The 16,880-nt window shown below is 42.5% G+C and overlaps 1 protein-coding gene across 4 annotated transcripts in view; it reads right to left on the bottom strand.

The window, feature by feature from the left end:
* Positions 1 to 10,812, bottom strand: part of LOC115163469 (roundabout homolog 2) — an 82,619-nt gene extending 71,807 nt beyond the window's left edge. For all 4 annotated transcript variants that reach the window (XM_029715360.1, XM_029715362.1, XM_029715361.1 and 1 more), the window contains exon 1: positions 10,094 to 10,812. In XM_029715360.1, coding sequence (XP_029571220.1) covers positions 10,094 to 10,172 — 79 coding nt within the window. In that variant the 5' untranslated portion in view covers positions 10,173 to 10,812. The remainder of the gene's footprint in view (positions 1 to 10,093) is intronic.
* Between the last annotated feature and the right edge of the window lie 6,068 nt (positions 10,813 to 16,880).

Here is a 16,880-nt window from a genome sequence, read left to right as displayed (position 1 = left end):
CCTTGCAAAAGTGATAACTAAGTAGTTCGGGGAACAAAACATCGATATTTTGGGTCCATGGCCAGGAAACTCCCCAGACCTTAATCCCATTGAGAACTTGTGGTCAATCCTCAAGAGGCGGGTGAACAAACAAAAACCCACAAATTGACAAACTCCAAGCATTGATTATGCAAGAATGGTCTGCCATCAGTCAGGATGTGGCCCAGAAGTTAATTGACAGCATGCCAGGGCGGATTACAGAGGTCTTGAAAAAGAAGGGTCAACACTGCAAATATTGACTCTTCGCATCAACTTCATGTAATTGTCAATAAAAGCCTTTGACACTTATGAAATGCTTGTGATTATACTTCAGTATTCCATAGTAACATCTGACAAAAATATCTAAAGACACTGAAGCAGCAAACTTTGTGGAAATTAATGTTTGTGTCATTCTCAAAACTTTTGGCCACGACTGTACTACAGTGTGTTCCAGATCCCACCAATATACAGAAACTTCACACAGCCATTAAAGAGTGGGACAACATTACACAATCAACAGCCTGATCAACTCTATACCAAGGAGATGTGTCACCCTGCATATGGTGGTCACACTAGATACTGACTTACTTTCTGAAACAACGCCCCTACTTTTTTTGTTGAGGCATCTGACAAACAGATGCATATCTGCATTCCCATTCATGTGAAATCCAAAAATGAGGGCCTAATGAATAGACTTCAATTGACTGATGAACTGTAACTCAGTAAAATATTAGAAATGGTTGCATTTATATATTTTTTTTCAGTGTATAATCAGGATGTTTGAATTATGAAGAAAAGGAAAGCTGCACACACGGAATGCAGATGCAATAAATGTATTTCCAATGTTGTTTCGACCAAGTTGTCTTCATCAGGGTATAATGACAAACACTGCAGCTCACCACTTTATATAGGGTTTCAAAGGACACACAGGTTTCTGTTATCATGGCCGGCTGTGGCATGATTTCATTACATACAATCATGGATACAATTAGGCTACAAACACAATATTATTTATAATTGAAAGCAAAAACACAATAACCCCAGGAATTGTTTCATATCAAAGTTCAGACTGAAGGTAGCGAGGGCTTTTAAATGAAAAGATCCAGGAGGCTTCACCTCTCCTAGGTAGGTTGATGTGTTCAATGCCAATATAGCGATGGGACAAAAATAGGGTAGTTCGCTTCCAAAAAGTGGTCAGTGACTGGGTACGGTGAGTTTTTGCACCTAATGGTCCTACGATGCTCAGAGCTTTGTACTTTTAGTTTGCGCTTCATTTTGCCAACATTTTTACCAAGGACAAGTTATAAGATAAATAACTGCCTTAGTGGGGGTGTGATAACACCTTTGAATGGGATCCGTTTCCCCTGTTTAGGGGTGTTTGAAGGATCTACATTTGTAAGTGCCATTGCATTGAACACTTGCAGTTTCCATCCAGTAGAGGGGTAAGGAGAAGTTGTGCAGGGGTAGAACATTATCCTCACAAATAATCAAAAGATCAAGGTAACTGATTTGACGTGTGTCAGATTCACTATGCAATCTCAGGTGCTGATAACAAGAGTTAAGAAAAGTATGGAACGCCTAGAGCTGTTCTGCATCCCCCCTCCATAGAACAAAAATATCAATGTACTGTTTCAGAATAATAATGTTGGGCAAACAAAAAAAATAAAAACAAAGAGGATTTGCAAGACTGTTTCTTCATGTAACCCACATACAAATGAGCATAGTTAGGAGCCATAGGGGATCCCATAGCAGTACCCTTCATCTGGATAAAGAAATCATTTTGAAACATGAAAGTTGTGAGTACTATTTCAGCCAATGTTATAATGCATGCACTGGAGGGTAGTTCATCTGCGTCACATTGTAAGGCTGCTTTGATGCATAAAACCAGTCTATTTTTGATTTGTGACAAGAACATTGTGTCTGAAAGATGCACTCAACTGCCACCCACAAAAACACTAGCAGCCAATCATGTTTGTGACAAAGTGAAAAACCTGTAATTGGCCATGTCGGAGGCTTCTATAAAGCGGTACAAATATTCAGCTAATGCTCATGGCCAGTGGCAATTTAAGAATGTAACTCTTGGTGGGGGAAAAAATATATATAAAAAAACAAATTGGGGGGGGGGGGCATGCCAGCCACTACACAACACTAAACAATACATTAATTGCACTATAAACGGCGACAAACAGTGCCCACAAACTGTTAGGGCCTACATAAACAGCAGAGTCCCAACACCTTACCACTGCTACACCTGGCTATCAGTGGAGCCTTGTTCGGCAGCGAAAGTTAATTCAGCCTCATTTACTGCCTTTAAAAAAAATAAAAAAATAACATAACTGATATGGTTGACTTGCTTAAACAAAATGTGGTTTTTACAGACAATTGAGATGTGCAAACTATGGCACAAGAGGACAACAAGCAGATAAGAGGCAATCTGTAATTTCAATTAAGACATTAATGAGCGAGCTTGGTCAGATGTAGTCAATATAACAATTTGTTCAGCACTTTTGAAATGTACAGCGACAGAAATCAGATCATGGGCCGTTCTTACAGTGTTCTCCCTGTACACAAATTCAGAACCGTAGGATAAATAAAGGTGGCATGAGCAGAAAATGAAAGCTCTTACAATATGCAATCATTACATTTTTCTAAAAACAGGTTATAGGCTACATGTGCACCACCAAGTCAGAACAGTAGGCAAAATTATGAGGGGAAAAATAAACCAAATTATTAGGGTGAGGCACATGGGCTACTAACAGCTTACTACACAACATACACTTAGTATTACTTTCTTAGCTACAGAAAACATATCTCCCTGGCATATTACATCATTTATGCAGCAGCATACAAGACCATTTTTGGACTTTGTCATCAGTCTGGCATTACGGAGCTTGCAAGACAACTTGGAACTCAGAAAAAGGTTGAATTATGACAACGTCAGTGATCTTCAGGTCATAGTTCTTGTAACGCTCGTCATTGTTAGAAGAAGTGGACCAAAGCGCAGCATGGTAAGTGTTCATGATCATTTATTTCAAGAAACACTCAAACAAGAATAACCAAAAGAAACAAAATGAAAGCGAACAGTTCTGTCAGGCTCAGAATGCTAAACAGAAAACAACCTCCAACAAACACAGGTGGAAAACAGGCTGCCTAAGTATGATTCCCAATCTGAGACAACGATAGACAGCTGCCTCTGATTGGGAACCACATTGGCCCAAAAACAAAGAAACAGAAAACAGACTTCCCCACCCGAGTCACACCCTGACCTAACCAAACATAGAGAATAATAAGGATCTCTATGGTTAGGGCGTGACAGTTCTAGAAAGAGGCCCGAGTTCCCGATTTACAATTCCGAGTTGGATGAGCTTGGAAAAGAGACCCTTAAACCCAGAATTGGGACCACACACACACCTACTCCACTGAATAGCAGGCTAGTGATTGCTTTGCAATGCTTGCAGTTAGCCACGGATTCCTTCCAAACCACTCATTGTCGAATTAGTGATTTCCAGCTTGTTGTGTAATGTTTGTCCAATGGCCGATGAGCACCGATGTCATCTATAATTTCTCTTCATTTGACAAGGATTAAAAATAATTTGCCAGTAGATTGTCGACTTGATTCATGATGACTGCTAGCTAAGATTTTGAAAGTATGTTGACATGATCAGTCCAATCAAAGCTACAATGTGATTTGATGTCATTTTATCTGTGGCCAATGACCTTGAGATTTCTTGGATGGACACTTATGTAACTATGGCAGCACACAAGGGGTTTGAATTTTTTAGCTCTACCCTTAGATTTGGCGGTGACGTAGTGTCACCATGAGTGACAGAACACTAAGCCAATCAAGGCGCAACTAGAGAACATTAACAATCTCTACACTCCGTATTTTCCACTGGCTGCACCACCACAGAAAGCACTGAGCTAGGCTGAAACACCTGCATTTTGGAGCTGCCTTAAGAAAGCAACACACAAAAAAAGAGACCATGTTTATATGGGGCTTTATTAACTCAAAGATTTTTTGCAAACTGATGTGTGACACATTAATGCCAAAACAGTCGCCACTGCTCATTTAGCCTAGATAGCGTTCAACCACATGAAATAAATAGCATGGTGGGTAAACAGAGTTCAATGTGCATATGGAATTCTTGAAATGCTTTGGTGTGACTTGATTTGCCCCAAAATATGATTCTTGGTTAATCCTGTTTCCAAATTAACTAACAAAATAAATAAACACACTAAAGGATGAACAGTTAAGGGAAGGGCATATATCTAAACCCACATAAATGAATAAATTACATAAAACACAGAACTGAGCAAATTCTTAAATATGTGCTGTCACAAAATGCTCCCATCTGTGTTGATCCAATAAGTGGTTATGTAAGGTTTATGTCATTGTAATATGACACACTGGAGAAATAATGTAGATACATCCATTTCACAATCAGACTAGTCCTTCACTCCACATAGCCCCTGATAGAAGAAGCTTTCAGCGCTATTAGGCTCCAGAGTGGCGCAGCGGTTTAAGGCACTGCATCTCAGTGCTGGAGGCGTCACTACAGACCCTGGTTTGATCCCGGTCTGTATCACAACTGGCCGTGATCGGGAGTCCCATAGAGCGGCGCACAATTGGCCCAGCATTGTCCGTGCTAGGGGAGGGTTTGGCCGGGGTAGGCCGTCATTGTAAAATAAGAATTTGTTCTTAACTGACTTCCATAGTGAAATACAAATGTATAAAAAAAGCAAAATTCCAAAGCAGGAGCCCAGGTTGTCCATAAGACAATTGTGGGCAACCTTGAAGTGTCTTCCAGAGGGAGGAGCCCATTTAATGAGAGGCTGTTGGCCTCAAACAAGGTGATCACACTCTACCAGCCTCTCAAAGATATGTCCACGCTGTAGCGAAGGTTGTGTACAGAGTATCCGTCTGGTGCACTGTATAGCTACTAAAGGTTCCTGTATCTCTGGTAGGAAGGAAGAGGAAACTTAAAGCAAACAGCTAGCTCTTGTTATGGTCATACGTCATTAGATAGATGTTGTACAGTTTTCCAGAATGAATCTGACATTCTCTCCTCTTGTTAGGTTAAGTAATAAACCACTAACATTTACATCTACTACTCACATACTGTGCAACGGAATCCAGAGAGCTAATCATATTATAGATAATGAGTAACTCATTATGCAAGGATGATGGGTCTAAATAACATCCATAGTCATACACTGTAGATTTACTAAGATAGTAAAAGCTATTCATGGAGAACATGAAACAGCCACAGGAGCGCAAGCAACATAGCCCTGTCGGAGTGATTGCGAAAGTAGCCAAGCACTCTGATAGCTTGTCTATTGAAGTGGCTCTAATTGCAACTTCAGACACCCACCCACATGTTGGTTCATGGCTTCTCATACATGTCTACCTTATTAAGCCAGAAGAGTTAGCAGGAGAAGAGCTTAGGGAAAGATCAAGCCCCATCTTTACAGCCCTGTTGATCCAGGCTATATTTGGCCTATGGCTGCTAGCTATGACATTACTAATTGAGTTTTCATTAATTAATATTTACAAATATTAAGCACGCGTCAGTCTCTTTCTTACCCAAGGGCATAAGTGTACCCCCATCATGCTAATATGGTGTGAAAACAACAAAACCAGAGGGAGAACTACATCCTGCTTCACTTGAAATCCTGTTGTTGTTCAGGGTAAGAGTAACCCTCTAGGTCTGCGCTGGGAACACAACTCTTAAAACAGAGATGCTACACCCCCAATCCCGTTTCCTATATTTTTCACAGTATACAAAAATCAGGGGAGACAGTGCTACTACCCATACCCAACAGGTCCACTCTAAGGAACTACTATAGCTGGCACACAAGGATACATTGGGACACCGTCACACAAATTTGTAGGGGCTGCTTACCTTTGGGGCTGGTTGCTATGCACTGAGATTTATTCATGAAGCTTTCACTTCTTATACCATTTACATAATGGAGTGGATCCAAAAGCCCTTGAGAAGAATTTGAGAGTCATAAGGAGAAAAGTTTGGCTACCCTTGGCATGCTGTCAAATGGTCTTTGGATGGCGGACTCATAATAATGCTCTCAGTCCTAAACCTGTAGACTTCCATTGACTCTTTGTGTGCATGTTATGTGTGCTACCGTCTCATATAATATATATCCGAGACAGCGCCTTTGCCTGGCAGCTGCCCTTACAGCCCATGTCTCATCTCAGTGATGTCATCAGCATGTCCCAGAAGCAGGACATTATTCAGTGATATGACTCAAGTCAGGCTGTGTACTGTACAGTAGTTGGCTGTGGGCAGACACTGTTGTTGTGGTTTTATCATCCAGACCAGAGAACATTTTCATTAAGTGCAGCTCTGAAAGGGTTTGGGCGAACCTGCTGCCATGATGTTTCACTAGCGAAGTAACCAGGGGGAGGAGGAACTGGACACATATCACTGTAAGCCATTTCACTAACTGTTGCCTTTAGAGGGGTGTTTAGCATTGGATTAGTAAAACACCAAGCACACCAAGTGCTCTGAATTAATTAAACTTCAATTAATTGAAATAGCAGTGATTTGTCATTACAGAGAGTAAGCGATTTAATTCCAACCTGTATCAGATTGACCAGACAGTGTGAAACACTGGTGAGGCATGTTAAGTGCCGAGACTGCAACCAATATGTTAAGCAGAGGCAGCTAGCTCTGGCAACTCTGTCTCGCTCAACCCCTGAGGCACACAATTCTCCCTCTTTCTGCCTTCGATCAAATGCAATTTGTGGAGGATCCCTATTTTTTTACAGACTCAAACAGAGGCCTAGGAGGACACATTCAACACACTGTCAAGTTCAAAAACAACTTGGGAAAGTATTGGCATTGATAGACTCCAAAGAGAGATTGGAGACCATGCATTAACAGCCTGACTGAAAGTGGAGACCAAAGTCAACTAAGACCCCTGCTGCTAACATGATGATGCAACACTGTCCTCAATGCACCCCTGTAATACACCAGCATCTATCTATCATGTGTCTGTAAAGTATTTATTTTTTTTAATTATTTTTGTTTAACATGACTGTGGTCTCAATTGTACCAGAGTAGTTCATGTTTTTGACATCAATCATCCTGTCTCAAGGACATTAATTTCAAATAGTGTAGTACTTATCCCCTGTAAACATTTCATCATAGGATTGCCAGTCTCTCAAAGGATCATAAGAAATCTTGAGGTCCTAAAGTAGCCTATGACGTTGATGCTCACAGTGACTGAGGCAGCTGCATTGATGTTCCATGAGTCTGTTGTCCCTGTCAACAGAACACTTAAGACATCTGGTGGAAACATGCATAATAAAGAAACCTCAGGATATGTGAAGCATATCACTCAATACACTTCACACCATATGGTACCAGTGTGCTCTGACAGCGACTCAAAAAGAGTTTGATGGGAGGGGTGTCTGGGGGATAAAATGTAAATTACACACAGGCACACACAAACGCATGAAAGCATGCGCACACACGCACGCCTATGACATCACATTTGATTTAAAAAATAATAATTGTGAGTTATTTTTCATGGGTCGTAAAACTTCTGGATTTTAAAACGAAAAAATGTATATAGCGTAACGCAAAAAAAGTGGAAACATATTTTAAGCAAAAACTTAAACTTGTATTGCATGCCAAAACAAACGATATGAATTATTTTTTTTAAAAGGGAGCGCAATCTGCGCTGCTTTTTTCGCAACTTTTCCTCATCCACGCTTGCATTTCTTAGGTCTTCGCTTCGAATCACATTTCTATGGTTACAAGCTTTTTTCCCCTATGCTTTTATTTTTGAACCCTGTTCATGTGTTGGTGGGATTTTGAAGAGACGAACTAAATTGGTTACTGTTGGTCAATACATTTGGAGTGACAGTTCAACAACCACATCCACAGTCCGTGAACTCAAAATTCGAACAAACCTACAGTTGTTATTAACGAACTTGCCTAGTTAAATAAAGGTTAAGAACAAATTCCTATTTACAATGACAGCCTACCGGGGAACAGTTCAGTGGCAAAACGACAGATTTTTACCTTGTCAGCTAGTACCCACCCATGCTGGCAGCTACAGCCTGGCGCTAGTTTCCCCTTTCATCTGTGGCTAAAACTTGTAAAAGAAAGGGATAATTAACGTGTAATATTGGTCACAGTGTATTTCACCGTGACATGCCAATTATTAGCTAACGTTACTGCTCACGGTAAGCACGACAAGCCAGTGTGAATGACCAGTGCACCGGTTTTGTAGAGTTGCTTCCCACTGGGCAGCTGTATGGTCACATGTCGCCGGCAGTAGCTATGACCAATTTGAGTAGGTTGGCAGCCTACATGAGAAATAACTTGGAACATAGGTAGTGACCATCGAGGATACAGTGTACTGTTCAATGGGCAGAGTATTGGTGCAACTGGGAACAGCAACAAAAAACGAGGACAAATCTTGACGTCAGGGATCTTCAGGTCGGAGGTCTAGAAAGTTGCCAGAGTTTCCGATCTGGATTACTGTTCAAAAGATTTTTCCCAGCCAGAGCTCTTTTTTTCTGCTTCTGAGTTCCCAGTTATTTTGAGTGCAGCATATGCACTGCAAGCCGGCAGTATTGCACCGTGGCACAATGCCATTCGCTTACCGAGCACTACTGGCCCGCAGTACGGCAGGTGATGTTGCTAGGCGGAGGATGGAAAGCGTTGATGATGCGTTCTGTGGGTGTGGTCGTTGAACTCACTCTAAATGAATTGACCAATAGTAACCAATGTAGTTCTTTTAAACCCCACCCAGACGTAAACATTGGTTGAAAAATGAAAGTGTAGGGGACAAAATATTGTGACCGTAGAAATGTGATTCGAAGAGTAGACTTGCGAAATACAGGCATGGGTGAGGAAAGTTTAACAAAGCGGAGCAGATTGGATGGAAACCTGGTTACTTACAAGCAATATTTGTGTGAGTAAAGTACATATCGGATAAAAAAATTATGACAGGCCTGATGCAAATTTTCCAGAGAAGGCGAGCTCTTTGAGTCGGTAAAATGAATTATGCGAGAAATGTCAGTGGAAACGGTTTTATGCGCAAGTGTCGATATAATAACCATCACATCGATGTAAACTTGTAAGTCACGCTATGACATGTGTGGTACTCCCACTACAGCTTGTCGGGAAAACATGCAGTTTATTAAACTACAGATTAAATAAAGTTATGAATTTCACAGGGTGGTGCAAATTATGAGTTTCACGCTCCTTTCCAATAAATATCGAGGGTCTTATGATAATCGATTCTTGGCACACAAACTAATGTAGGCCATACAGTGCAGTTGGCTAAAAGGTTCTGCCTGGTCAATCCGAAATCTGCAGTGAACGTACAGCATTTACTGTGATATAGCCTCCACAGAAGTCAGAGCATTCATACTTATTGCGTTTTATGGAGCAGAGCTGTTGTCAAGTGTAACAGTATAGCTTCCGTCCCTCTCCTCGCCCCTACCTGGGCTCGAACCAGGGACGCTCTGCACACATGGACACATGGACAACAGCTCCTTCAAGGGCTCAGAGCGAGTGACATCACCGATTGAAACACTGTTAGCGCGCACCCCGCTACCAAGCTAGCTATTTCACATCGATTACACTCACCCCCCTTTTGACCTCCTCCTTTTCCACAGCAACCAGTGATCCGGTCAACAGCAAAAACACCTCATTCCATTATTTGGTGTTATGTTGGTGTTAGAAAACGCTGTTTCATGCACCGCTCCCGAATCTTCCATAAGTGTTCAATTGGGTTGAGATCTGGTGACACACACACTTTAAACCCCCTATGCTCCTTTGCGAACCAGTCACAGATCTTTTGATCTAGCCATGGTAGCCAAAATAACGGGCAACTGGTTTACTTTTAACACATAACCCTAAGCATGTTGGGATGTTAGTTGCTTAATTAACTCAGGAACCACACCTGTGTGGAAGCACATACCTTGTATCCCTAATTTACTGTGTTTATTTTATTTTGGCAGTTACCTGTACTTGATGCATCGGCTACGCATACAAGTTGAGAAGATGAAGAGTTCATATTGTGGTTTCTCACTTACCTGATGCGGTACAGATGATTGATACCGTCAATAGCAGGACATGGGTGCTATGTGTCTCCATATTCTTGTAGTTTGCCATTTTTGCGTGGTGACAGGTTGGTCTATGTCCAAACTGATTTTCAACCCTCTGTCACATTCAGTATCAAAGAGGTAAATAATTAGTGCTTACTACGAGCTCAGTTAGATTTTTTTCAAGCGTTAAAAATCGCCCCGCCGAACTTTGACAACAGCTCTCCGGGCCCCATGACAATTTCGCCTAAATAAATGCATTGGAACATCACTTCGCCCCAACACATGCACGCAAAATCATAATGAAATCATCTTGCAGCGAAACGTCCTCAGCAAGTCGTTCTATCATAAAACAAGAAATCGATACGTAAATATATTAATCTTCTATAAAATACAAACAAGACAGCTTCGTCTGAGAAGTTGCGCTCCCGCTCGAATCTCTGTATGTGTGCCCTGTTCCTGGAATAAGAGATGACCAGTTTACGAATGTCAACTGACTCACATGCTGAACTGAGAAACATATCTCCGCTACGAAACCTTCGCCAATATAAGGAGGTATTCTTAAAGAGACAGTAGCAACATCTGTGCAGGCTCTGATCTGCCTGATCCCCCTTCTGCGCTACGCATGGCTAGATGACAGTGAGATGATTCACAACCTAAAGGTCTGCGTTTCAGCCATGTCAATCTTTACAGTAATTGCAGGTGTCAGTTTCCTTAGACACCAACTCATATGGTCCTAACATTGTATGGCAAAGCAATTATAGGTAATTCAATAAACATAATCCTAGCCTGTCAATTGGCTGAAATGATTAATGTCATGTGTTGCCTATAAGTAGGCTAACACAAATGGATGAAAACTACATCGCAGAGGGCACATCTTGTTATTGACTAACAGAACTGTAATCAAGGGGATAATTATGAGGATTGTTATGGTGGTGACTTTAATCATTTATTGATGATCACTAAGTTATTGTTGCTTCTCCTCCTGTTGGAAGAGAATTCTAATCATAATGATGATGATAAAGGATAATGATATTCTGCTGCTGCTACAGTACATGTACCTCTGATGATGATGAAGATAGCCTTCCACTGTGATAAACAGTCCAGAACAACTCAGCCCTTTAACACTGCCTGCCACAGAGCTTCCACAGGCCCCAGATTCCATAGTGATTTATTAAACAGGTGCCAGTTCACACCCACTCCTTCCTCTCATTGATCTGCAATCTGGCTCTTGCAGAGACTCTGATGCATGTAGTCTCTGGGGAGGACACACTGCTCCCCAGGGCAGGCTCCATCTCTCTGCCCCCACCCTACTCCACCCCAGCCCGGCCCAGCCTCTGTGTGCCCCTGGCCCCTGCCTTCTCAATGCATTGTCTATATGTCTCTTACGGAGAGCCCAACATGATGGAGAGTGCTCATGGACAACCAGGCGCCTGCTCTCCCTTTGTCCCCCTGAATGGGGCTGGAAATTGGGCTACATATGAGAAGTCCAGACGCCTGTCCCGGCAAACGACACAAAGAGAGGCCACAACGGCATTAACCCCCAGCTCCAATGGAAGCGTGGACCTTATCAAAGTCTACAAAAGCTAAACAGAGCAAATGGAAACATCTCATTAGGAGTCCTAGTGGCATCATTGGGTGTCAGTCTAGATTTAAACAACAACTGCCGCCAGTGGACACTGTCTTCAGGTGGTGGAGGTTCTTTTTTTATTTAACCAGGCAAGTCAGTTAAGAACAAATTCTTATTTACAATGACAGCCTACCCCAATTGTGCACCACCCTATGGTACTCCCAATCACAGCCAGATGTGATGCCGCCTGGATTTGTACCAGGGACTGAACCAGGGACTGCAGTGATGCCTCTTGCAGTGAGATGCAGTGCCTTAAACAGCTGCGCCACTCGGGAGCCCAATGTTATCAATGCACTCATGCCTATTTCTTATGGATTTCATACATGATGCACTCAAAATAAATACATTACCTTTTGTGCCTTTGAGGGAAATGTATTCTGATTAGAAAACACTTGTTTTTGCTCATGCATTTAAAAAAATAATCTCCCTTTCCTCAACATTACCTGAGAGCTGTTGTGGTTGTTTACATAAAATTCAGAAACGTGCATTTTGGTAGATGACATTTTTATATATTTGGATTCAACTATAAAATAATAAAATGTTGTTAATTGTAATAACCAAGAGTCCCTCAGCATGGGGTAGAGTATGTGGATGGTGGGGAAAGTGTGGCAGGGTACAGATGGTGGGACAGGCTAGTCAGTGTGACTCCGGTAAAGAATGTGAGGTTCAGTTTTCCAACCTCTGCCCAAGTCTTGACCTCATGTCTCTCTGATCACCGTCTGGCTCCATACCATAACCTGGAGACCCAATCCAGAGACAAGACTCTACAGACAACTACATTTTCCCTTTTAAACAAACTGTATATTCTGACATGAAATGTACAACTCTAATGACTACTTAAACAACCCTCAACCCTGGCTGAGCCTATCACTTACTTACACTCACTAACCTAACGCCTGAAACTAGATCCCCTACATACTGGTCTTAACATGCAGAAAACAAATATTGTGAGGTTCTCTTCTGTACTGTTCAACCAATCCAGTAAATGTGGAGGAAGAGTTAAGATGGAGTGCCACCTTGTTAACGTCCAAAAGCGGAAGTTGTATCACAGGCTCTCTTTCAATTTCCCCTGAAAACTGGATCATCCGGTTGTTGGGGATTCGGCAGAGGCTATACACTCACTACAACTGTAAATGTGAGCCTCTGATCATGGTTGGTGGTTCACTGTACAGTGTAGAAAACTCATTCAGGGATCCTAGTTTCTCTCTCCCTGCCTATACTGGGCTCACCTCGTCATGTTTCTCCTCTCCCACAGAGAGAGGGTCCTTAGCTGTCAACCTCTGTGGTAACTGATCAGCCAGTGTCATTAGTCACTGGTCCAGACCCTTTTGTCTTCCCCTCCTTGCCTGCCTGGCTGTGCGAGGGACCTTCAGTCAGCCTGGAGGACTCAGTCTGCGTCCCAAATGACACCCTATTCCCTATGTAGTGCATTACTTTTGACCAGGGCCCACAGGTCGGGCCCTGGTCAAAAGTAGTGTGCTATGAAGGTAACATGGTGCTATTTGGGACACAACCTCAGCCTGGGGTTTATTTATAGACCTGGTGTCACCGCCCTGCAGGGCCGGCGGCAGGCCATTTACATCCAATACAGTAGAGTGCAAAGGTAAGCAACTAATATTACAACTGCATTTGGCGGCCAGCCCAGCTTTTCTCATTTCAGGCCCTTCGATACAGACAACGTGAACGTACATCCTCTTATCATGCCCTCAAACATCAGTTGCAAATAGTAGGAGAGTTGTATTTGTATTGAGCCACCCCAGAGGGAGTGAGGAGGTTTGTATTACTAGTTCTCCTTTCTCATCAGTCTACCTGACCAGGAGTGCTGACTGCTATTGGATCTCCTCCACTATGTGTTAATGAGCCATGGAAAACACTTACTTGCTCTTTCTCTGGCACAAGTGACTGCAAGTCTTTCTCTGCTATATAGTTGTTCCAGCTTTGAGAGTATAATCTCTTGCACAAGAATTGCCTTGTATTAAAGTTGCACTCTCAAACTTTGTTGAATTTCAGCCATCTGTGTACTATGTCATCCATTTTGTGTGATATGTTACAACTTTTACAATTTGTATGATCTATGATTTTTGCAATTCGTGTGATATGTTAGAATCCAATTTGTGCAATATGATACAAATTTGTTGTGCTTAAGATCAGAGTGCATTTTTAAGCAAGAGTGCAATTGCAGTCTCAAACTGTTCTTGCTTTTACAGCCACAATGCTGCAAGCAAGTCAGCTGAGGCTGTATGAGAAAGAAAATATGTTTTACAGGTTCAGCCATAGTAGTACAGCGAACGTGGAGCAAATTAGGGTACATCAGATTTTTCACCTTGGGTAGAGTGTTACTGGCCTAATGCTCTAACCTCTAGGCTACCTGTCTGGCCTAGAGATCAGAGAGAGATCAGATGCATAGGGTCATAATGGGTTGTAGTCGTCATCATCATCATGTCCTTTAGTGCTTTGCTCAGATAGATGGACATCTGTGTAGCACGTCATACCATACATTGCCATATGGGGCTAGTCAGGCCCAAATAACAGTTGAGAAAGATGTAGATCGGGATAGGGAGCAGGAGGGAGGGAGGGAGGGAGGGAGAAGCAGGGGGGACGGAGAGGGAGAGTAGCTGAGGGGAAATAAACCACTAGGATCACTCTCAAAGGATGTTCTCTTATGAAGTATAAAAGGCTCATAGTGCCATCTCCTGGCCATTCTGCCCACATGCAGTTCTCTCATGATAAATTCAACACGTTGCCTTGTCATGAAATATGAAAAGGTCCCATATTATATTGAACGACACATTGTTGTACTGTACTTACATTGTACTTATGGTTGGTTGTGGTTGAGGCTAAGGGGTTATGGTTGAACCAGCACTGCATCGCAGGCACTGGCGCATCCGGCCGTGACCGGGAGCCCGATGGGGCGGCGCACAATTGGTCCAGCGTCGTCCGAGTTAGGGGAGGGTTTGGCCGGCAGGGATGTTCTTGTCTCATCGCGCACTAGCGACTCCTGTGGCGGGCCGGGTGCAATGCACGCTGACACGGTCGCCAGGTGTACGGTGTTTCCTCCAACACGTTGGTGCGGCTGGCTTCCGGGTTAAGCGGGTGTTGTGTCAAGAAGCGGTGCGGCTTGGCTGGGTTGTTTCGGAGGACGCATGGCTCTCGACCTTCGCCTCAACCGAGTCCGTATGGGAGATGCAACGATGGGACAAGACTGTAACTACCAATTGGATACCACGAAATTGGGGATAATTTATTTTATTTATTTTTAATATAAAAAAAGGTTGAACCAGAATGTGGACATGAAGCTACTTTTAGGGTTGTGGTTGAGGCTAGGGTTATGTGGACATGAAACTAGAGTTATGGTTTGTGTTGTGGTTGAAGCTAAGGGGTTATGAGAAATTGAAGTTAGGGAAGGTTTAGGGATGAGTAACCCTGCTGGTAACTGACTAATCTGAACCGGGATATGTTATTTTTTTCCCATGGATTCATTTTTCCACATGAGCCATCAGCGAGATCAACTCACCTGTAATATTCCAGTCTACCACTAGTAAGCATAATAACACAATGTTTGGGAACCTTTCCACCAAGGCTTATCATCAGCAGAAGAATCAAAGTTTTAAAGGCTTGGTATAATGTTTCCTTTGTATGAATAAAAATGAATAAATAGTCATACACAAGTGGCAAAACAAAAACCGTAAACAGTCATAATACCACATGAGAGCGGAGCCATGGACCTCAGTGCTGCATGCAACAAATAACTCAGACTTTAGAAGGCTGAGTTGATAGGATTATATGAAAATAATATACATATTTTGATCTGAAAAGCATATAAATAGCTCCACAACAGCCGTGATGCTTTGATGCAAGGCCGGGGCATGCTGAGGCCTGCCTGAATAAGATCACATTCCCTGCCCTCCCTCCAGATCTAAGATCACATTCCCCCCGGATCTAATCTGCTGTGTAATGTCATGTCCCACATACACAGAGATTAGGCCCACACAGAAGGCCCATCTCGGTCAACATACAGTGGACACACAACCTCAGTGGCTGCCTGCCAATGTTTTTGATGCTGCTGCTGTCATGGCAACTCCTCTGGCTGCCCTCTATGCATCTGAGATGTGACTCTTTGGCTCTGGGGAATAGGGCTATAATAGATAGCTAACAGACAGATGTATGCCGCCAGTCCATTTAGAGTGAGAATGTGGGGGCCAATTCTATGTAGCTTATTATACACTGAATAAAAATATGAAACGCAACATGTAAAGTGTTGGTCCCATGTTTCATGAGCTGAAAAAAAAATGTTATACATACATACTACATGCATATATGTATACATGCTTAGATACAAATATACTGTTGTGAAATTTAGAGCACATATCTATATGATTTTATCTATTGTTTCAACTTAATTTATCCTTACCAAGTTCACAAGAAAAAAAGTGACAAACAATAGTTCAAGGACATCTGATTCACAATTGCTTGGACCTCCAAGCACACCCGAAACACTTCTGCATGGTCACATAAACAACTCTCACACAAACAACTATATTGAACAAAAGTATAAACACAACATGTAAAGTGTTGAGCCCATGTTTCATGAGCTGACATAAAGATCCCTGAACCTTTCCATATACACAAAACATGTATCTCTCTCAATTGTTTTGCACATTTGTTTACATCCCTGTTAGTGAGCATTTCTCCTTTCCAAAGATAATCCATCCACCTGACAGGTGTGGCATATCCAGAAGCTCATTAAACAGCATGATCATTACACAGGTGCACCTGGTTCTTGGGATAATAAAATGCCCCTCTAAAATGTGAAGTTTTGTCACACTACACAACGCCAGAGACGTCTCAAGTTGAGGGAGGGTGCCATTGGTATGTTGACTCTAGGAATGTCTAACAGGCTGTTGCCAGAGAATTTAATGTATATTTCTCTACCATAAGCTGCCCCCAAAGACATTTTAGAGCATTTGGCTGTACGTCCAACCGGCCTTAAGACCAAGTGTAACCACGCCAGCCCAGGACCTCCACATCTGGCGTCTTCACCTGCTGGATCGTCTGAGACCAGCCACCCGGACAGCTGATGAAACTGTGGGTTTGCACAACCAAAATAATTCTGCACAAACTGTCAGAAACCGTCTCGGAGGCTCATCT

The sequence above is a fragment of the Salmo trutta genome, chromosome 26 (genome assembly GCF_901001165.1).
Source record: "Salmo trutta chromosome 26, fSalTru1.1, whole genome shotgun sequence".
NCBI classification, from domain to species: domain Eukaryota; kingdom Metazoa; phylum Chordata; class Actinopteri; order Salmoniformes; family Salmonidae; genus Salmo; species Salmo trutta.
Note: the sequence above shows the minus strand (reverse complement) of the source record. Positions and strands in the feature narration are given on the sequence as shown.